The 22368-nt window shown below is 37.4% G+C and overlaps 1 protein-coding gene across 1 annotated transcript in view; it reads left to right on the forward strand.

The window, feature by feature from the left end:
- SMAD5 (SMAD family member 5) overlaps positions 1-22368 on the forward strand; it is a 49508-nt gene that overhangs the window by 12639 nt on the left and 14501 nt on the right. Inside the window, exons 2-4 of the mRNA XM_006927618.5 lie at positions 8297-8868; positions 13592-13843; positions 18281-18400. Of these exons, the coding sequence (XP_006927680.1) occupies positions 8466-8868; positions 13592-13843; positions 18281-18400 (775 nt within the window). The 5' untranslated portion in view covers positions 8297-8465. The remainder of the gene's footprint in view (positions 1-8296; positions 8869-13591; positions 13844-18280; positions 18401-22368) is intronic.

The following is a 22368-nucleotide window of genomic DNA, read 5'->3' on the forward strand; positions in this document are numbered from 1 at the left end:
TGATAGTTTTATTTGTGAGGATCAAGGTATTGTCTCGAATCTGATAGATTTTACAGAATAGTTTACAGGAGAAAATTTATCATACGGGTACAGTACAGCAATTTTGATCCCAGGAAAACAATTTTATTTAGAAACCTAAATGTTAAATATTAATGAAGTGAATGAGTGAGATTTAGGCTGTTAAAATTATGTGTTCTAGTGATTAGTGTGGCAAAAATGTCCTAATGAGATAAAAAGGCTTTGGAGTAAGGCTACCATAATGAATATAAATTTTTAATTAAATTTTAATAAAATATAAATTTTATTTTTATAATTTTATTACAATAGTAATAAACACTAGTCTTTCATACATATTGACTCATTTTGTTCAATTGAGAGAAGAATGGGTTGAAGTAGATAAAGAGGTTAATGAAGTATGTTAAGTGGTACAAAGAATCACTTTGAAAGTGAGCATATTGAACAGGATCATCCTTGGTCTCTGAAACTATATAATGTTGTGATAACAACACTTTTGAGTATTTTGGAGAAGTCAGAGATAGGGAGAACAGTAGAGAAGGTCTTTAAGCAAAGAATATTCTTTGGTGGGAGACTTTTCTTTTTAGGGTACCGTGTGTACAGTGTTTAGGAGTGTGAGTTCTGGAGCCAGCCTGCCAATTTTCAATTCTTGGCTCTATTTCTAATCTATATAAATAAGCAAGTTACTTTTAATTTCTCTTTCCTTGTTCTCTCATCTGTAAAATGAGAATAGTGGAATTTACCTGATATGGCTGTTGCGAGATTTTAATGATTTTTTTGTCTCTCAGAGTAAGGTCCTTAACAGTGTTAACATAGTGTTCAATAAATGTTAGTGGTTTTTTATTATTATCATCATCATCATCATCATCAAAGGAATATTAATGTTTTTGCTTTAGCAATTGATTTTGTAGAAAGGAAGCTGTTGGATTCCTTGAAATAGCTATATTCTTTTTAAGAAAGCCGAATGTCCCACAAAAGTCTACCTCTGTAGGTAACTTCTTAAGATCGTTCATGCCCTGTTGTCTCTTCAGTCATTAACATTGCAGCCCATGTTCCATGCTTTGTACAGAGAATTTCCAGCACAGCACAGCAACGGAGAGCTTCGTAAGGATAACTAAGTCATTAAGAAAAGCTCATGCTACATTTAGGTCTTCCTGAACTAACGATAATTGGCTCTAAAGAAACCCATTTAAAATGAAACCATTTAAAATTCGATCTGTATTTTATACTAAATTGTGAATAAAAGGTCTGATTGGGACTTCATCTTCAAAAATTAAAACTTGGGAAAAACATTAAGTTACAGTTGTAAACATGTATTCTTATGATGAACAAAGAATGGATCAAGTTCGATGGATAGGCTTAATTTTTCTCACAAGATAATTTAGCATGATAGGGCATCCCTTATGTTTGTCATGCGTGCTACTAACATGAAGAGCTTTTTTGTGTTTTTTGTGAAAATATCCATAAAAAATACATACTGATTTTACTAAGGATCACTCTTAATCCTTTGTCAGTGAAGCTCTTCTCTCTCCACTAAGATAGGCTTGCTTACTGTAAGTGTAAACATGGTGAATTCTTTCAGCTCATTGTTCCCTATCAGTGTAAACCCACTGCAGAAGTACCATCCATCTTGGCAATATCACATCACTCCTGCGGGTCTCTTGGAGGCGAAGGGAACTGCAAATCTGATGCTTATGCTGCTTGCTGTCTGTCCATGAGTGTTAAAGTCATTTGTCTCTGAATCTGGAGTCCCATGTCCTTCGTCAGCATCCGTGAAACAGTTAACAGACTAACTTACTTGCTTGGGGGTGGGGAATGGTAGGGTAAAATTAAATCCCCGACCCTACATTGTTGGCCGTTATTTTAATAAACTTTGTAAAATTTTAGAGTATTTTGCAAACTTTGTACTTTCACTGGTGGCTTGTAAGCCATTATGGTGAGGGAAATGTTAGTGAATGGGAACTAATTTTGTAAGTGATCAGTTCACAAACAAATTTTTTTAAAGATTATTTTATAAATCTCAGGTATATAACTTATTGAACATTTACATATGTGTACATCTATGTCATCATCACCCACATCAAGATGTAGAATATTTCTGGGGCGCCTGGGTGGCGCAGTCGGTTAAGTGTCCGACTTCAGCCAGGTCACGATCTCTTAGTCCGTGAGTTCGAGCCCCACGTCGGGCTCTGGGCTGATGGCTCAGAGCCTGGAGCCTGTTTCCGATTCTGTGTCTCCCTCTCTCTCTGCCCCTCTCCCGTTCATGCTCTGTCTCTCTCTGTCCCAAAAAAAATAAAATAAACGTTGAAAAAAAAATTAAAAAAAAAAAAAGATGTAGAATATTTCTGTCTCCCCAGAAGACTGTCTTGTCCCCACTTAGTTAACCCTTCTTGCCTCTGGTGACGTAGGTTAGTTTTGCCTTTTTCTGAGAAGGAATGATAAAATGTGTAATCTCTTGTATCTGACTTCTTCAATATTTTATCTGTGTGACTTATCCATGTTTTTCATGTGTTAGCTCTTTGTCGTTGCTGTAAAGTATTCTGTTTTATGAATTTGTTACTATGGTTTATTGACCCAGTCCAATGTTGATGGATATTTGGGTTATTTCCAATTTGGGACTATTACAGATAAAGTTGTTGTGAACATGTATTTGCCTTTTGGTGGCGCTAGCACTTGTTTCTGTTAGTTATATATACCTAGGGATGGAATTGCTGGGTCATCGGGATTTATGTGTAATGTGGAGTGATATTTCACTGTTTTCTTTAAAAAAAATTTGTTTCTGATAACAATGTTGAGTCCATTTTACCATCTAATGGCCATTGTGGTATTATGTGAAATGCCTGATCAGTTCTTTTGTTTAAACACCAGTAAATTCTTATGATGACTTTGTAAGGTGAGACTTAGATAATGAGTACTCGAATTAGTTGCACATATCACTTCTGCAGGTTGCAAAGTTACAAAATAGTTTTAGAAAGAATAGCACGAAAGGTTTCTGAAATTTTTAGTCATTCCATTTTTAGAGCTGAATACATGATTTGTCCCTACTCCTTTCCCATTTCTCGTTTTAAGAAAACACTAATACTGAGTCTTAAGTTTTTGGAATCTGACACCCTTTTTTTTTTTTTTTCCTGAAATCAGTCTCTTGAAGTTGAACTAATGATATCCAGTCATTGGCCTTTTCTTTGTTCACATTCTCTTTAAACTTTTCCTTGTGGTTGATATTCTGCAGTACTGTTGTATGTAATTTTAATCTCCTCCTTTTAACGATACTTCATCGGTAACTTTTTCCTCTTCCCTACCAGTGAATGTTCCCTAATATGCCCGTGTTAATGTGTTGCTCTTTTCACTCTGTTGAAAACCTATTTTATATTACTGTTTCAGTTCTTTGTAGAAAATCTTAAATCTCTTTCTCATCTTTTCCTTGCTCAACCTATATGTCCAGTTATGACTTTTTTCTGATAGAGTTCACGTTCTTCTCTGCTGACTAAACTACCTTCTGAGTGTCCTTGATTCTGCTAATGGGGTTATCATTATCTTAGTCACTTGGTTCAAAATTTGAAGTTATCTTTGATTTCAAGGTATAGTTGATAGAAAAGTCAATGACCATTCATTAAATACTCCCTTAGTATGTGATACGATGCACGGAATGGTGCCAGGTCCTGAAGACTTCCTCCTGGAAGGATTTTGTACTCCATTTGGGAAGTTAAGATAGTTCTTGTCACTTTTTTTTTTAAACTTCCTGATCTTGAGAGGGTGGGTGCAAGTTGGAGAGAGGCAGATAGAGAGGGAGAGAATCCCAAGCAGGCAGGGTCTTCACCTTCAGCTCAGAGCCTGACACGGGGCTCAAACTCACGAAACTTGAGATCAAGACGCTCACCCGACTCAGCCACCCAGGAGCCCCCTTGTCACTGTCTTATTAATTAGTTTTTATGATAAATATTCAATGACCATAGCCTTTTTAGAATAGGGTGGTGAAGGAATTCTTCACAAAGGGGGGTGGACTTGAGCTTATCACTAAGGATGACAGAGATTTCTCTTGGACACTGATGGGCAAAAGTACAGGAATTTGTGCTGGATCAGAAAGTGTGTATAGTGGTACAGTGGTGGGTACATTAGGTTTTTTTTAAGTCTTGACTCTTCCTTTGAATACTAATGACCATAATTCATGTTTAAATAGCACTTTGGAGTTTATAAAGCATTTATTGTATGTGTGCTGTGTGTACACATATGTGCACACATATTTTTTTACTTAAACATTTCAGTGACTTAGGAACCATCTACCTTTTTGTACAGATAAGTTAGTAGACTTGGAAAGAATGATACTTGCTCATGGTCTTCTGTCTTATAAAGGACTGAATCTGGTCATTTTCTGTTTTGATCATACTACTTTTTAAAAATTAAAAATAGTTAATGTTTTGAGTTATGACCTATTTAAACATAGAAAACAGGAGAGAAAATAACATATCTGGTTACTTGCCAGGTTTTTTTTAAATCTGATTTTAAAAGAAGACAGCTGAAGCTTTTCCATTCTTCATCCTTCTTTCACCAGTGGTACCCAGTACTCAGTGTCCTGAGATTGGTTATGTATCATTTTTATTCATACTTATATTCTCTTATCATATGTGTGCATATCCATAAATACCATGTTTTAACTTTTATATAGTTGCTCTTATAAAGGAATGTATTTTTTTCCAAGTTGTTTTTCTTTAGTTCACTCACTCACTACTTGCTTGCTCACTCACTGAATAAATAGGTACTGTTCTAGGTCCAGGGGACTATGATGGTGGATAAGGAAGATAAAGCTACCTGCCTAGTAACATTTCAGTGGGGAAAATATCTAAAAAGTAATAAAATTGATATCTTGGTCAGGTTAGAATAAATATCATGAAAATTTAGCAGAATCAGGGACTAGGGAATGATGTGGGAGTGTGATGTATACTATTTTAGATAAAGTGGCTAGGGAAGTCCTTTTTCACGAGGTGACATTTGAGTAGCTGAATTAATTGAAAGAGTAAGCGTGTTAAATAAGATCAGGGAGAATTCCAAGGGAGAAAACATCAAGTGCAAAGGCCCTGAGATAGAAATGATCTTGGAACACTTGAGAAATGGAAAGAAGTCAAGGGTGATTAAGTTAGCTAGAACAATGGTAAGAAATGAATCTGCAACTGGAGGGGTTGTGGGAGGGGGGATGGGCTAAATAGGTAAGGGTCACTAAGGAATCGACTCCTGAAATCATTGTTACACTATATGCTAACTAATTTGGGTGTAAAATAAAAAAAATTAAAAATAACAACAACAACAAAAAAGAAATGAATTTGGAGGAGAAGCCAAAGGCTAGCTCATGTAGGCCCTTTAAAGTGATGTTAAGGAATTTGGATACCAAGTGTGATGGGAAGCCACAAAATAATTTTTGAGCAGAGGTATGACAGAGTTTGACATACTTTGAAGGTTACTTTTATATTAGAATTCTGTGTAGAATTCTGTAGACACTTTATAGTCTGTGAACTGTTACTGACAAAAGAAAGAATGTGGGAGCTCTTTCTGTATTGCTCTGGGAAGATCTGGAGGATATATCGTTCATATGTTTTTCTGTACCTTTTTTCTTTTTAGAATACCACAGTTCATGTCAATGAAGGGGTGTGTGTGTGTGTGTGTGTGTGTGTGTGTGTGTGTGTGTGTGTGTGTTTGTGTTAATTTTCTCTGGAAGGCCATGAAGGACAAAATAAAAGGATGATCTCTGAGAAGGGGAATTGATTGATGATGGGAAGAAAAATGGGAAGGAAACTAAGCACTCAATCCTTTTTGTCCAGGAAATATTTTTAAATCATACAGAGGAGTGCACAGTACACATCTTAAGTATCTCACCAGCTGTATTTTCGCAATACATGTAATCACCCATAGTGAGAAGTAAAACTTCACCAGGATGGCAGAAACTCTGATTCCCTTCTAATTAATATCCTTCCTTTGAAAGGGAAACCACCATATTTCCCTGACTTGTAGCACAGCATGCATTAGTTTTATCTCCTTGTAGTGCCAGCACTCGTAACTCAATTCTGTTCACCATAATTTTAGTTTACTGTTTTTATTTTAATATCATGCAAGTAATGCGTCAATAGATTCCCTTTGTTAAAAGGTTGAAACAATGCAGAAGTATATAAAACAAATCACACTGGTCCCCTTTCTATTTCCTTTCCTCCATTCCATGCAGTGATTAATTATGTGGCCTTGTAGACTTTGTTCTGTGTTTACATGCATAAATAACTTTTCCTTTTTTAAAATATGCAATATGGTTAGTACTTGATGATGATGATGATGATAGTGCTATTAGATGAGTAGTTCAAATTTATTAGGCATTTTCTGGTGGTTCACTACTAATCTGGTATCTGGTCTTTAAGTTTCTCTCCATTTGTCTTCCGCTTCTCAGCTTAACCTCTCCATTGCTCATCTATTCTCTCTTCTACACACATGCACTACCCTGTCTAGCCTTCATCATTATGTTCCACTGTTACTCAATAAAGATCTCAATCCAGCCAGACCTGTCTACTCTATTTTAGGAAATGCTCTATTCTTGTCTGCCCACGTATTTTTGTTTGTTGTTTGTGTCCCCTATGCCTTTGAAATTTCTCTTGTCTTGACAAGCAAACCATATTTTGGTTTACTTTCTTACGTTTACTCTCTGGCCCAAATGGCTTTTATCCTCTTTCCTTGGGGTAGCTACACCTTAGCTCAGCCCTTCTTTATGTTTAGCCCATAACACTTTATAGTCTGTGAACTGTTACCGACAAATACATTTTCAGTCTCTCGTTTTATTTCTTTAGTTTAATATAGCCAGTTTTGCTTACCTGGCTAAAATGATCCTGTGTTGGGCTGGGGAAGTTCATCCACACAGGAGTTTCCCTCTACTTCTGTACGCCTTTCCCCGCATGGTTCCAGGTCCTAACCTTGGTTCATAGGAGTCTGGATAGCCACTGCTGGTTGATCAGCATCCAGAACAATGCTTGGCACTTAGTAGGTTCTCAGTAAGTACATGTTGGCTCTTAAGATGAAGCCATACTTAAAGTGACTTCTTTAAGCACCATCATGGCAGTTCACCGTACATGGCACGTAACAAGCAGTCAGTAATTATTTGTTGACTTTAACTCTGTTTTATTTTAATTTATATTTACCTGGGTTTTAACTGAACGCACATATTCTTTTCTGGGAAGATGTATCCCAATCCAGGATGGTCTTGACAGTAGAGTTGACTAGAATTTGTCAAAGGCAGAGCTGCGGCATTATTTGCAATGTTGGGCACAAGAAAGGAAGCATCTTTGGTTACTGACATCCTTTTTCCAAACATTACTCGTGCTGTTTCACCAGCTACTCATTGTCTGCACTTGGCTGTGTATTGACCACAGGGAATTATACCCATTCTTCTTATCAGTGCGGTGCCACTGCACATCACTTCCTCTTGTCATCATTGCCAAGAGCTTCTTAAGGGTGCAGAGGGGCGGTCTGCCTAGCGCAGGTTCTTTAACTTAATATGCTGAAAATAATCACAGAAGGCAGTGGGCATTATAAAATTATAAACTGTCCTTTTCTGGGTTAAACTTTGCATTTATTCCCTTTAAATCTGCTCAGCATTCTTAGCTTTAAAAATAGATACTTCCCACTTTTCTGGCAATTATGTGTGTTATGATTTATTTGAGGGCTTGTTATCTCTTAAGAAAAAAACTAAGCTAGAATTGGATAAAATTTGTTTCTAATAATGGGACTTAAGTAGTACTATGGCTTTTGCCCAAACCTTAAAAGTCTGTGAGACATTTTATGGACAATAATGACCTTAGGGAAAAGCTAGATTTATGTGAAGACTTTTGTTCAGATTAGGACATGTCATGTTCAAAATTGACATAACGTGACATGACTTTCAGTGAAGAGAAGTACTTCAGAATCAAAAGTTTTGAAGGGCATTTGGGGGCTTACTGGCCTGAGGAAAGGAAACGTTTAGAGGCTATTTTTTGGATAATACATAGGAAGTAGAGCAAGCAGTCTGTTTTTGCTTTTGGTTATCGTTTGGCATTGCCAGTGAATTATTTGTTCATGTATGAAGAAAGGAAGTGAGTGGTCACAGGACTTTAGAGAAAATCTCTTTCTCTAGACTTAGGTTTTTGTTTGTTTGCTTTGTAATGGTTTTCTGTTCTTATTTAAAAACAATATACCTTTCGCTTGTATTGATTTAGATGTGTGTTAATTGTGTTCATTTAAGTTAGGGATCTTACCCTTTTTCCTCTCTCTCTTTCAGGACTTGAACCAATGAAAGAATCTTATGGCACTTATGAAGATAAATGTCACTCCTCCCTTTTTAATGGGAACTTCTGCTTAGAACCTGTATATGACTTTTCATCTGTGAGCTGTTCTTTGAGTAGCCACTGACTTTGAGTTGCAGGAAGGTCTCTGAAGATTTATATCAAATGACGTCAATGGCCAGCTTGTTCTCCTTTACTAGTCCAGCAGTAAAGCGATTGTTGGGCTGGAAGCAAGGTGATGAAGAGGAGAAATGGGCAGAAAAGGCAGTCGATGCTTTGGTGAAAAAGCTAAAAAAGAAAAAGGGTGCCATGGAAGAACTGGAGAAAGCCTTGAGCAGTCCAGGACAGCCAAGCAAATGTGTCACTATTCCCAGATCTTTAGATGGACGCCTGCAGGTTTCTCACAGAAAAGGCTTACCCCATGTTATATATTGTCGTGTTTGGCGCTGGCCTGATTTGCAGAGTCATCACGAGCTAAAGCCGTTGGATATTTGTGAATTTCCTTTTGGATCTAAGCAAAAGGAAGTTTGTATCAACCCATACCACTATAAGAGAGTGGAGAGTCCAGGTAGGTTTTACTCTAAGAAGAATTGTACAAACGTGTCTCTTGCTGATTTACATTTCAGTGATTTAGTAGTTAAAAGACTATATAGTAGCCTTGTGTTTCCTTAAATATTTTAATCTCGGAAGGAATAGTGACTTTTGAATTTAGCTTTTTATATGTAGATAATATAGCTCCCAAGTGGCTAATTCTAATTCATGTCCACCTTAAGCAGTCAGTCATGTGTGTGTGAATCAGGCAGAGGTAGTTGTATATGTGCTCTGCCTTTCCTGTGGGTGACATGTTTCTATTTTATCTAAAACCTGAGCTCCGTGTGTGTACTGCATCCCACTCCTTTTTGTGTGTTCAAGAACTTTGTTCCTCCAGGTACCCCCCTCTCCCCAGCATTATATTTCCCCTCCCTACTCGAGTATTTCTGTCAGCACACAAGCATGTCCTGATACTGCCCATCCTAAAATAAAAGTTCAGAAAGAATGCTGGTCTTGACCTCATTTACATCGCCTCACCCCCAGTCTCCTGCACTCTTTCCCCTAGTCCTCTTATAGGAGTCTCCATTTTTATTACCTCCACAGGACTTTAGCCCTCCCCTTCTTTCTGGACACCCCTCCCTAGTTGGTCTCTCTTCCCTACCATTTGACTTGTGAAGATCGCTTGTGATGCCTTCTGGATAGAGGGCTCATTCCCAGTCCTCCTCTTCCTTTCCTTCTCAACATCATTTGATGGTTGATCTCCTTCCTTCCCGCTCACAACTGTTTCTTTCTTGCCTTCTGGAACCCTACCCTTTTCTCATTCTCCTACCTCACTGGCTGTTTTTGTTTAGTCTCTTCATTGGCTTATTTTCCTGTTTTCACATGACTCAGTTCCTAGACATTTTCTACATCCATATTTTTCCTCTGTGGGCTCTGTTAGCTCTCACTTGTCATAAAACTGTCTGAAAGCTCGTGCTTACATTTTGAACTCCAGAGTGAACTTCTCCTTTGAGTTCTAGACTTTTGTATCCAGTTGCCCACTTGACACCTCCACTTGATCCCTCTCATAAACATATCCTACTTACTGTATCTCAGTAGGACTTTTGATTTTTTTCCCTCACCAAGTGCTTTCTTCCTCCAGTTTTCCCTATTGAAGCAAATGGCACCAAGCATTCATGTAATCACTACTGACATCTTCTTTTACTTACCTCTCCGAAGTCCTGAATTTGAGCCATGAGCAAATGCTCTTTGCCTGCCTTCAGAATATATCTTGATAATGTCCCTTCTTACCATCTCTCATACCACTCTTCTAGTATAGACCACATTGATCTTTCATCTTAAGTAGTGCCTGATAGGTCTCTCTGCCTCTTTTCTTTCCCTCCAACCCATTCTGTTTTCTGCACAGCAGCCAGAGTGATCTTTAGAGGATGCCAAATCATGTCAGTGCCTGCTCAAAACACTTAAGAGACTTTTATCACACTTAGAACAGATTTCTACATAACCTCTCTTCAGACTTCCTCTCTTCCATGGACTTGCCCTACCCCTGCAGCTAGACTTTTTTTTTTTTTTTTTCTATTTCTTCTACTTCTCCCCTACCATCTTTTCATGGCACATTTTCTTACTTTATTCAGCCCTTGCTCAAATACCCCCATCACTGCTTGATGCCGAATTAGCTTTTTCTTTTATTTATTGACTGATGTAAGCAGGAACTTCCTCTGTCTCCTTCTATACTGCATCAGCAGTGCTTAGAATAGTAGTATTACCTTGCACTCAGTAGATGATGCACAGTAAATTTTGTGTTTTGTTTTGTTTTAATGAATGAATTGTATAAATTGAGATACTAGTTTGGTACATTTGTTATCTTTTGCTGTATAACAAATTAACACAAGCTAAGGGGCTTAATACACGTTTACTATCTCGGTTTCTATGAGCCAGGAGTCCAGGCATGGCTTAATTTGGGTCCTTTGCAAGACTCTATTTAAAATGTTGGTCAGGGCGTGGGTTTCACGTGAGGCTCAGCTGGGGAAGGACCTGCTTCCTAGCTCGTGTGATTATTGGCAGGGTTTAGTTCCTTGTGGGCTCTTGGGCTCTTCTTGCTGGTTGTTGACTAGAGGCTGCCTTCATGTGCTTGCCACTTTTTCATAGGTGGCTCACATTCATGGCAGCCCACTTCAGAGACAAGAAGAGAGAGAGGGTCTTCTTGATGGAAGGGCATTACATTCTTATACTGTGTCATCACATACATCCTGTCACCTTTGCCACATTCTATTAGCGGCAAGTCACGGATACAATACTCACACTCAAAGGGAGAGGATTATGCAGGGTGAATACTGAGAGTTGGGAACCACGGTGGCCACCTTAGAGGCTGTCTGGATTTCACATGGAGATAATATAAGCCCAGAATGGTAAAAAAAAAAAAAAAAAAAAGTCTCTGGAAAATGCAAAAACAATGGCAGTGATGGTGCTGTCAGAGATCAAAAAAAAAGACCCACACGTGAAATTCTGGTATATCACGGTTAAAGAAGATTCTAAAAGCTCCCACAGAGAAAAGAAAGGACATATACAAAGGACTGGAAGTGAGACTGTTAGGTTTCTCAAAGCAGTTCTGGATTCTGGAAGGCAGTGAAGCAGTGCCCCCAAAATTAAGAGAGGAAAAGTTGTTTATTCTGGAATCTGTCAGCCGATGAACAAAAGACAAGGTATTTTCATGTATGCAAGGACTGAAAATTCACCTTCCTTTTACCCTTCTTTAGGAAACTAATAGAGGATGAGATCTAGGCACTGGGATCCAGCAGGGGAAAAGAGAAGGGACATCTAAGGACTTGAGAGCTCTAGGAGACTTAACATAGCAACCATTGTAGATTGTAGAAGAATGAAGGGCGAAGGGTCCAGGGGAAGAAATGAGTTAGTAGATTGTTTATTTGTAGCATCTGGAAAATAGTATTGACTGGAATTTGACAAAACTCTTAGACCCTGGAAATATCAGTGGTACGTACTTAAGATTAAACAAATGAAGGAACAGGTCAATAATCAGCTTTATTAAAAGCACTGTTCAAGAAAACATATAATCATAGTACATATCTGGTTCAGGATTGAATATTTGTACATTTAACCAAAAGTTTTTTTGGAACTTTATTGTGGGGAAGGGGAATGGGAGTGGGGTAGAATGATAGAAGAAAGCTACTTCCTTTGCCACAAGAGCAAATCTGCAGTGTCTTCACAAATTAATAAGAGCAATAAAAGCATACTATTTAGCAATGCACAAAGTAAATGTTAGAAGAAATGGGTAAGAGTTTAAATTTGTTGTCTCTGAAAGCAGTATAGAAGGCTTAGAAATTGCTGTGTTTATCTCTTGTAGCTTCTTTTTAAACTATCCATGTATTTTGCATGAAAATAAAATAATTTCTAAATAAGTAGTGTGTAAAAATAATATAGAGAAGTCACTGATTTTAGCTCTGCCTCTAAAAAAAAGAAGGAAAGGAATCCTTACTAGATTGAATTCTTAAATAGTTATTTCACTAAGTCTTTCAGATTGCTAGCCAGCTAAACATAGAAATTCTTACTGTCTAATGCCCTGCTCTCCCGTGGCAGCTGTCCCATCATTCTGTGAGGGAACAGCAGTTGGTAATACACTGTCGAGCAAAACAGTTGTAATCAGATGTTAACTGTGTAATTACAACACTGATTCAGTACAAAGAAAAGAGACAAAAAAACAGTACAAATGCTGACTTATATAGCCTCTGATTCCTCAGGTACATCTCTACTATGACCTAGTTAACTTAAAAACAGATTGATTTTATTGCTGCTGAATAATGTCAGAGTCAAAGTGAGATTGTTGGAAGTAAAATTGCGCTGACAAATACGGGAAAGTTGTAAAAGAGATAAACTGGTACTTCCAGTAGGAGTTTAAAGAAATGAGGTTTGTTTTGATTTCCTATAGGGAAAGGTAGACATTTCTACGTGATTGGTCATTTGGGTCTCTAAAGAAAGTGAATGTTTGAATAAAGTTCATCTCTTTAAAAATACGTCTCTTAAAATACTTAGGCTTTGTTGGATGTATTTTCATTATGATCATGTTTAGAAAACTGATTTTGAATGGAAGATTTCTGCCTAGGAAATGTGACTGTTTTCACTAGGGAAAACTTTACTGAAGAACCTAAAATGTGTTATCTCTCAAACTAAGAAAAATGAAATGTTCAAAATTGAAAACATAGAGCCTTTCAAGGCATCTTCATAGTTGACCTCAAGGTCTTTCTCTAATCTCAGCTCCTAGTTCAATGTTTGGGGCACCTGTCTGTGCCTTCCTGTCTCCCTCTTGGAGTCTCCCCATCTCCTCCTCTACTATCTCTGCCCCTGACACCCCTCATTCTGTAAGGTCCCATCAGGTATTGTCTTTCCCATAGTGTGTTGTTTGATCCCTTGCTAGCTGGAAGTGCTCACCTCTTTGAATTCTCACTGCATTAAATTCTCTCTATTATTATTGTTTTTAAACATGCCTTCTCTCCTATTGAACAGGAGTGGTGTCTTCTCTGTGTTTTCTGTTTTCCAGAGTTCTTTATACAGGCCTAAATCCTTAAAGAGTTTTTGGTTTAGTTATTATGTAAATACACATTCAAGGTTCTACAGAGCAGCCCTTCCTGAAAGTGAATTGTTTTAATAGGCTTATAATTGTACTGAATCCTTTCTATCTACCGTTTAATGTGTATGGGATGTTTGCTTTAGTTATTGCTGACAGATGACTTTTGATTTTTGTCTTTCAGTCTTACCTCCAGTATTAGTGCCTCGTCACAATGAATTCAATCCACAACACAGCCTTTTGGTTCAGTTTAGAAACCTGAGCCACAACGAGCCGCACATGCCACAAAATGCAACGTTTCCAGATTCTTTCCACCAGCCCAACAACACTCCTTTCCCCTTATCTCCAAATAGCCCTTATCCGCCTTCCCCCGCTAGCAGCACATATCCCAATTCCCCAGCAAGTTCTGGACCAGGAAGTCCATTTCAGCTCCCAGGTAAGAATTTATTTTATTGATACAAAAAAATTACTCCTCGAGAATCAACAGTTGTTTTTATACTACTGGCCCTCTGGGTGAACTGTTGCATGCTAAGAGGTAGCTATTTTTGACTATATCCTTTGCTAATTGTTTGATATCCAGAAGAGTTTTAGATTTTATTTTGCCATGGACCATAGGTTTTTTAAAAAGGAGAGTTGCTGTATTTTTCATAGTAATAGAACAAATTTAGAATTTGTATAGAACCATAAAAGACCCTAGAATAACCAATGCAATCTTGAGAATGACTAAAGTTGGAGGCATCACACTCCCTGATTTCAAAGAGCTACAGTAATATTTTAAACAATTTTTGAAAAATTGAAGTATAATTAACATACAGTTTTAAAGATATCATAATTAAAGCAGTGTGGTGTTGGTATAAAAACAGACACATAGATTACTGGAGCAGGAGAGAGAGCCTGGACATAAACCCACACTTAGGTGGGGGGTTAGTTTACGACAAAGAAGCTAAGAGTGTACAGTGGGGAAAGGACAGTCTCTTCAAGTAATGATGTTGGGAAAACTGGACAGCCACATGCGAAAGAATGAAGCTGGACCACTAACTGATACGATACACAAAAACTAACTCAAAGTGGATTAAAGACTTGAACCTAAGACCTTAATCCATAAAACTCCTAGAAGAAAACATAGGCAGGAAGCTCCTTGACAGTGGTTAGTGCTGGCTTTTGGACTGACACCAAAAGCAAAGGCAATAAAAGCAAAAAGAAACAGTGGGATGACCTCAAACAAAAAAGCTTCTGCACAGCAAAGCAAACCATTAATAAAATGAAAAGGCAGCCAACCGAGTGAGAGAAAATATTTGCAAATCATCTATCTGATGAGGAACTAATCTCCAAAATATATAAAGAATTCCTACAAATCAATAGCACAGAAACAAACATTCCAATTAGTAAATGGGCAGTGGACCTGAATAGACATTCTTCCCGAGAAGACATGTACGTGACCACCACCACATATGCTCTACATCATTAATCTTCAGGGAAATACAAAACCAAAATGTGTCATCTATCACCTTATACCTGTTAGAGTGGCTGCTATCAAAAAGACTAGAAATAACAAGTGTTGGCGAGGATGTGGAGGAAAGGGAATCCTCATGCACTGTTGGTGCAGATTGGTGCAGTCACTGTGAGAAACAGTATGGAGTTTCCTCAAAAAATTAAAAATAGAAGTGCCAGATAATCTGTTAATTCCATTTCTCAGTACTTACCTGCAGGAAACAAAAACACCAGCTTGAAAACACGCACCCCTGTGTTCATTGTAGCATTATTTATGATAGTCGAGACATGAAAGCAACCTGCGTGTCCACCGAGGGATGAATGGATAAAGAACTGGTGGTGTATTCAGCCATAAAAGAATGAAATCTTGTCATTTATGACAACATGGCTGGACTTTGAGGCTATTACGCTAAGTAAAGTAAGTTAGGGAAAGACAAATATCTTAAGATTTTTCTTATATGTGCAATCTGAAAAACAACAACAACAAAACACCAAGATCATAGATACTAAGAACAGGTTGGTATTTGGCAGAGACAAGGGGTAGGAGAAATGGATGAACTGGTTTTGTTTTTTTTTAGTTTGAATAAATTGAATGTTTTTTAAAAAAGCAAACACAGTTTTGGGGAGATGATCCTTTAAGAATAATGAAACAAGGGGCACCTGGTGGCTCAGTCGGTTAAGCGTCCGACTTCGGCTCGGGTCATGATCTCACGGTTCTTGAGTTCGAGCCCTGCGTCGGGCTCTGTGCTGACAGCTCGGAGCCTGGAATTGCTTCGGATTCTGTGTCTCCCTCTCTCTTTGCCCCTCCCCTCCTCATGCTCTGTCTCTCTCTGTCTCAAAAATGAATACAACATTAATAAAAATTTAAAAAAAAAAAAAGAATAATGAAACAAAAATCACTTTCTCCTTTCATCCTACATTCTGTCTCTCACTGCTTGATTTTTGTATATAGTGTGTATCACAGTCCAACATAATATAGATGATCTTATATTCTGCCCTTCCCTCCTCTCCCTATCTTGACTACAAACTCCATGAAAAGGGGGTAATTAGCCTCTTTTGTTTACTGCTTCATCCCCAGAGCCTGCATCAGAGCCTGGTATATGATAGACCCTCAGTAAATATTTATTAAATGAATGGATGAAATTATAGAAATATATATGTACAACTAACTACACTGAGTGGCTGCCACTGTGACTTCAGAGTGAAGCCAAATGCTGCTAAGTTGAAAGGTTTCATAGGGGGTCCTATACACGTTAAAGGCAGAGTATTCTAATAGGTTATCAACGTTCTGAAGACAGACAAAGACTGTGTTCGATGACTGTGAAGTAAAGTAGGTAATCTGGAAAAATAGAAATGTTTAATTATCACTGGATCATTTATTGGATCAAACAACTAAATTCTGTATTACCAGGAATTAAAAATAGAAGTTCTAGGGGCGCCTGGGTGGCTCAGGTGGTTAAGTGACCAGCTTCGGCTCAGGTCGTGATCTTGCGGTTCATGAGTTCGAGCCCCAGATTGGGCTCTGTGCTGACAGCTCAGAGCCTGGATCCTGCTTCGAGTTCTGTGTCTCCCTCTCTCTCTGCCCTTCTCCTGTGTGTGCATGCTTGTTCTCTCTCTCTCTCTCTCTCTCTCTCTGAAAGAAACATTAAAAAATAATAAAAGTTCTACCAAAATATGGAAGTAGCCATATTTGACTTAAATATTTTCATGTAATTTATGATATGAAGTGCCATTTATTGAGTGCCTTTTGTGTAACTGGTACTATGATGAAAGATAGTGTATTACATTTAATTCAGAACAACAATGTGAGATAGTGTTCCTGTTATTATAGGTGGAGAAAGAAGTTGATATTCGCTGTAAGAGTTTAAGGACCTTGCCTAAGGTTTAAGACCTAGGTTTCTCTGACTCTGAAGTCTTTGCTTTTTTAACTTTATTGATTGTCACGTTATCATAGACTTTGGAAGGTTAAAATGCACTCCAGTTATCTTTAATTAGGTCTGATGAACTGGTTTGCCTGGAGAAAGATCATAAGTCGATTTTATAAAGTTCCCAAATTTTGTTAATGGCGTGTCCCATATGGACGCATTGTTTTCTCACTTTGAATGCCTACTCTTGCAGATGGAGCCATAGGGAAGTATATTATTTCTGGTTTCTCTACTGCAGTGAAATATCAGTTGATGCAGTTATTTATTTTTTGTCTTTCTAAAAGGAATTAAGTGTCAGCTGTTTAACTTGCTGTTAGGTATTTGTTTAAAAACTAATTTTCGTACTTTGTTCTAAATTCAGTCTGATTGCAGTTCTTTCTCAAAATATATTTTGTACAAACCTTCGGGTGAGAGACAAATTATATTCAGTATTTATAGCTACCAAGACAAAGATATAACTAGTTTTTGCAATGATTGTCAACTGTGAGTGTTGGAACTCAAAAGATTTTCTAGTTAACATTCAGTTTCCTAAGAGAATTACCTAGTCATTTAGTTAGACATGACAGCCATTTTAGGATGTTGCAAAAGAATTAGGTGTTTTGCTGCTGTTTGTGTTGGTACATTTTGTATGACCACTGTATTTTCCAGTGTTCATTAACAATACACAGTATGTGATGATCTTGATAATTTGAAAGTGTCTCTCTAGGGGTGCTTGGGTGGCTGAGTTGGGTAAGTGTCTGACTCTTGATTCAGGCTCAGGTCATGATGTCACAGTTGTGAGATGGAGCTCCGTGTCAGGCTCTATGCTGAACGTGGATCCTGCTTGGGATATTCTCTCTCTCTGTCTCTCTCTCTCTCTCTCTCTCTCTCTCTCTCTCTGCCTCTCTCTCTGCCTCTCTCTCTCTCTCTCTCTACCTCTCTCTCTCTCTGCCTCTCTCTCTCTCTCTCTCTGTCTCTCTCTCTCTCTTCCCCTCCCTCCCGGCCCTTCCCTGCTCGCACACACTCTCTCTTACACTCTCAAAATAAATAAACATTTTAAGAAAAATAAAAAATAAAAGTGTCTCTGTGGGTATGTACTCAAACTAGGATAATCTGCATCCTTCAGATTGGTTTGTAATAGTTGTAGTTTCTCCAAGCATACAATTCTGAGCACGTAAGGACAAAATTCTTGATCTTGAATTCTATTTTAGGGAATTTTAGCACTGATCTTACTCTCTTGGATTGGACCAAATACATGTGAACTTGTAACAGTTTTCAGTAGCTAATGGGTGTATTGTCTTTTCTCATTTTCTCATGCCCTAAGATAGCGTCCTACATTTTTGTTTGTCTGTAATGTTCACTAAAAATTCTGCTGGTCATCTTAGGAACTTCCCAATGCTTGAAGAATACATGTAAGCAGGATGAAGGCTTTAACTATTCTTTTGGGATTTTAACTTGGCTCATTTTCTTCTTCTTAGCTGATACTCCTCCTCCTGCCTATATGCCACCAGACGATCAAATGGGTCAAGATAATTCCCAGCCCATGGATACAAGCAATAACATGATTCCTCAGATTATGCCTAGTATCTCCAGCAGAGGTAAGAGAAAAATACCATGTTTTATTGTTGTTGCTATTTTGTTTGTTTTTAATTTTTTAGCCACTTTTAAGAAACCAACTTTATTGAAGCATAATTTATATACCCTAACATTTATCCATTAGAAGTGTACGATGCAGTGATTTTTAGTAATATGCATAAAGTTTGGCACCATCATCACAATCTGCTTGTAGAACGTATTCATAAGCTTTTTAGAAGATCCCCTGTGCCTATTTGCAGTCTATCCCTGTTCCTTTTGTCAGCTCCAGAGACCCTCTAGACTGTTTTCTGTCTATATAGATTTACCTTTTCTGAACATTTCGTGTATGTTGAATCACATAATGTGTAGTCTTGTGCATCTTGGCTTCTTTGATTTAGCATAATGTTTTCAAGGTTCTTTCACGTTGAACCACGTATCAGTAGTTTGTTCCTTTTTATTGCTGAATGATATTCCATGGTACGGATGTACCACATTTTTTTTTATCCATTCATCAGTTGATGGACATTTGAATTATTTCTAGTTTTTGGCTCATATGAACAATACTGTTTGGAACGTTTGCATATAAGTCTTTGTATGGGCTTTGTTTTTATTTTTCTTGGATAAATGCCTAAGAATGGAATTTCTGACTCAATATGATAAATTTAACTATTTAAGAAAACTGCCAATTTCTCCAAAGTGGCAGTATTGTTTCATATTCCTACCAGTAACATAGGAGGTTCCAGTTTCTCCACATGCTCTTGATACTTGTTATTGTCAGTTGTTTTATCTTTTTATCACCACTCTATCGATTTTAGTGCACGTGAAGTGGTGTCTCCTTGTTTTAATTTGCATTTCCATAATGAGTAATGATTGTTGAACATTCTTTATGTCCTTATTAGCCATTCATACATCTTTTTTCATGAAATACTTAAATCTTTTGCCCATTTTTTATTTGGGTTGTTTGTTTTACTGTTCACTTGTAAGAGTTCTTTATATATTCTGGATAGAATTCCTTTGTTAGATGTATGATTTGGAGGCATTTCCTGTCAGTCTGTGGGTTATTTTTGCGTTTTCTTAATGCTTGTTTTTGGATTTTCTTTTGAGGCATGAAAATTTTTGATTTTTTTTCTATACCTTTATTTATTTGCTTTTCAGTAAGTTTGAATCCTTGAGGGGTACAGTATCACATGGATTCTGTGACCATTGGCTTTAGCAGGAAGATTGCTTTGGAATTTGGCACAAACCATGCCATTGTTTCCATGAGCATGAGTTACTTTTCCCCAGATCACTCTGGTTTCGTTCACTTTGCCACCAGGAGTCACTGTGACCTATGCCTTGTACGCATCAGCACATCTCTCTCCAGGGTAGAGTTCAGTTTCATCTCGAACATAAACATTTTCAGTTTTAAGAAGAGCTTTGTGCTCCCTCTGGTCCTGGAGACCCCGCTTAGAGCCAGCAAAAATGGCCTTGGACCACAGCCTTCAGACATATTTGTCATTTTAGGAGTCCTGTTCCCAGCAGGCCTCCACAGGCTGCAAGATGGCAGAAGGAGCTGTTTTTAATTTTGACACAGTCCAGTTTGTCAGTTCTTTCTTTCTTGATCATGCTTGTGGTGCTGCATTTAGAAAATCTTTGTCTATCCCAAAGTTGTGAAAATAGTTTCTGTTTCGTCTTTTTCTAGGAATTTTATAGCCTTAACTTTTACATTTAGGTCTGTGATTCATTTTGAGGTAAACTTTTTGTATGGTAAAGATCTAAATTCCTCTCTGTGCATGTAGATATCCAGTTGGGTGTAGCCCTATTTTGTTGAAAGGTATCTACGATTTCTCCAACAAATTGCCTTGGCATGTTTTTCAGAAATCAATTGACCATATATATAAGAGTTTGTTACAGGACTCTCAACTCATTCATTGATTTGTATATCTATACCTCATAGTCTAGGATACTTACTAAAGCTTCATAGTAAATTTTGAAAGCGAGAAGTGTTTTCTTGAAATTTGAAATTTGAAAGTGAGAAGAATTTTTTCTTTTTCAAAATCGTTTAGCACTTCTGCATTCTTTGCATTTCCGTATCATTTTGGTATCAGTGTGTAAATTTTTGCCTCCCCAAAATTCCTTCCTTGGATTTTGATAGAGATCATGTTGAATCTCTGAATCAGTTTGAGAGGTTTGCCATCGTCTTCCAGTGCACAGATGTGATATGTCTTCCCATTTATTTACATCTTCCAGTTTTCAGTATTGTTTTACTTTTGCTTTTCTTTATAGATGCATTCCTGAGGGAATGGAATTTCTTTAGAACTTCATATTTGGTTTCTTCTTAATTAAATACATTGAAATACAATTGATTTTCATATATTCATCTTGTAACCTGTAACCTTGCTGAACTCATTTATTCTAGTAGGGTTTTTTTGTGTGTATGCGAATTCCTTAGGGTCTTATGAATACAGGAACAGCATTATATTTTTCCTATCCAATGTGGATGCCTTTTAATCTCTCTCTTATTAGTATTATTAGAGGGCATATATGAAAACCTACAGCTGTCACCATCTTTAATGGTAAAACACTAGATTACTTTCCCCATACAATTGAAGATGTGGGGTGTGTGTGTGTGTGTGTGTGTGTGTGTGGCACACACACACACATTTATGTTTATGAATATATTTATGAATATATTACTCAGCCATCAAAAAGAATGAAAATTTGCCGTTTCCAACAATGTGGATGAAGCTAGAATGTATTATGCTAAGCGAAATAAGCAGAGAGAGACAAATATCATATGAGGTCACTCATGTGGAATTTAAGAAACAAAACAGATGAACATATGGGAAGGTGGGGGGGGGAGAAAAAAGGAAAACAAAGCACAAGAGACTCAACGATAGAGAACAAACAGGGTTGATGGAGGGAGGTGAGTGGGAGATGGGCTGGGTGGGTGACAGGTATTAAGGACGGCGCTTGTGATGAGCACTGGGTGTTGTATGTAAATGGTGAGTCACTGAATTCTTCTGAAATCAATATTGCACTGCATGTTATCTAACTAAAATTAAAAAAGAAAAAAAAAGACAAGGATGCCTGCTCTCACCACTTGTACTTACCACTGTTCTGGCCGTAAACTACTAGGTCTCTTCTATTCCTAGTTTTCTGAGAATTTTTACCATGAATGGATGGTGGATTTTGTTAGAAGCTTTTTCCGCATCTGTCGAGATAATCAGATGAGGTTTTGTTCTTTTTTCTAACAGTAAGGTGTATTACATGAACTCGAAACCAATCTTTTATTCCTGGGATATTTCCATATGGTGTATAATTTTTTTTTTACATATTTCTAGATTAGATTTACTGATATTTTGTTGAGTGTTTTTACTTGTGTATTCATGAGGAAGGGATGGTGGTATGTAGTTTTGTTGGGTTGTCTTTATTCAGCATTGATATCAGGGTAATAATGACATCATGGAATGAGTTGGTAACTGTTCCCTCCTATTTTTGGAAGAGTTTGTTTGTATTATTTCTTCTTTAAATATTTGATAGAATTTACCAGTGAAGATATTTGGGCTTGGACTTTTCTTTGGGGGGAAATTTAATTCCTGTTCAATTTCCTTGATTCTGTCATTCTATTCAGAGTCTCTGGGTTTTTTGTTTGTTTGTTTGTTTGAGTCAGTTTTGGTAATTTGTATCTTGCTAGGAGTTTGTCTACTTTGTCTAGATTGTCTAATTGTTGTCATAAAGTTTTTTGTGGTACACTTTTTAGTATTTCTCATTTCTGTGGGGGTTAGTGGTGATGTCTTCATTTCTGATTTTGGTAATTTGCGTCTTGTTCTTTTTTTCTTGGTTGGTTTTTAGCTAAAGGGTTGTTAATTTTGTTGATCTTTTGAAAGAACCAGCTTTTCTCTTTTTCAAGGATTTCCAGTCCAGTCTGTCTTATTTTCTTTATTCTGCTTACTCTAGCCTTAGTTTGCTTCTCTTTCTATAGTTTCTTAAGGTGAAATCTTAGGTTATT

The sequence above is a fragment of the Felis catus genome, chromosome A1 (genome assembly GCF_018350175.1).
Source record: "Felis catus isolate Fca126 chromosome A1, F.catus_Fca126_mat1.0, whole genome shotgun sequence".
NCBI classification, from domain to species: Eukaryota; Metazoa; Chordata; class Mammalia; order Carnivora; family Felidae; genus Felis; species Felis catus.